This window comes from Gregarina niphandrodes (genome assembly GCF_000223845.1).
Source record: "Gregarina niphandrodes unplaced genomic scaffold scaffold00121, whole genome shotgun sequence".
NCBI classification, from domain to species: Eukaryota; Apicomplexa; class Conoidasida; order Eugregarinorida; family Gregarinidae; genus Gregarina; species Gregarina niphandrodes.
Window position 1 is genome coordinate 3,034 of NW_011645885.1, and position 437 is coordinate 3,470.

The 437-nt window shown below is 54.0% G+C and overlaps 1 protein-coding gene across 1 annotated transcript; it reads right to left on the reverse strand.

Annotated features, from left to right (window-relative positions):
- Positions 1–101: 101 nt before the first annotated feature.
- GNI_204940 (hypothetical protein) lies at positions 102–422 on the reverse strand (the record flags this gene model as incomplete). The annotated part of the gene is made up of 1 exon (XM_011135475.1): positions 102–422. A coding segment is annotated over one exon (321 nt), but the record flags the coding sequence as incomplete, so codon positions are not given.
- Positions 423–437: the final 15 nt, after the last annotated feature.

Here is a 437-nt window from a genome sequence, read left to right on the forward strand (position 1 = left end):
TTGGCGCCATCTCTTCTGCCTGGTGGGTCGGCCCGGCAGCTGTCAACATGGAAGGGTAGGGACCATTTCGGAACGAGTTTTTCTGAGTTGTTCGTAAGTACAGCATCAGTGTAGAGTTCTCGTGGATTAAGCGCAACAAGCACCAAGTCATTAAGTTGAACGTTACGGTCCAAATCACGAGCTTGACTCAGCGAGTAGTTGTAGAGGGACTTGAGGTTGGACAGTATGTCGGCTCGGATTGCGTTGAGGACGGCAAGTCGGTCGGACGGGTTCGGTCCTTGGAGGCGGAAGTCTTGGGAATAAGGGGAGACAGGGTCACGCCCGAAGGTGAGGAATGCAGGTGAGTGACCCGTGGCAGAGTGGACGGAGGAGCGGTAGGCGAGTAGAGTAAGGGCGAGGGCGTCTTCGAAAGTAAGGGACATATTTTTGAGGTTGTA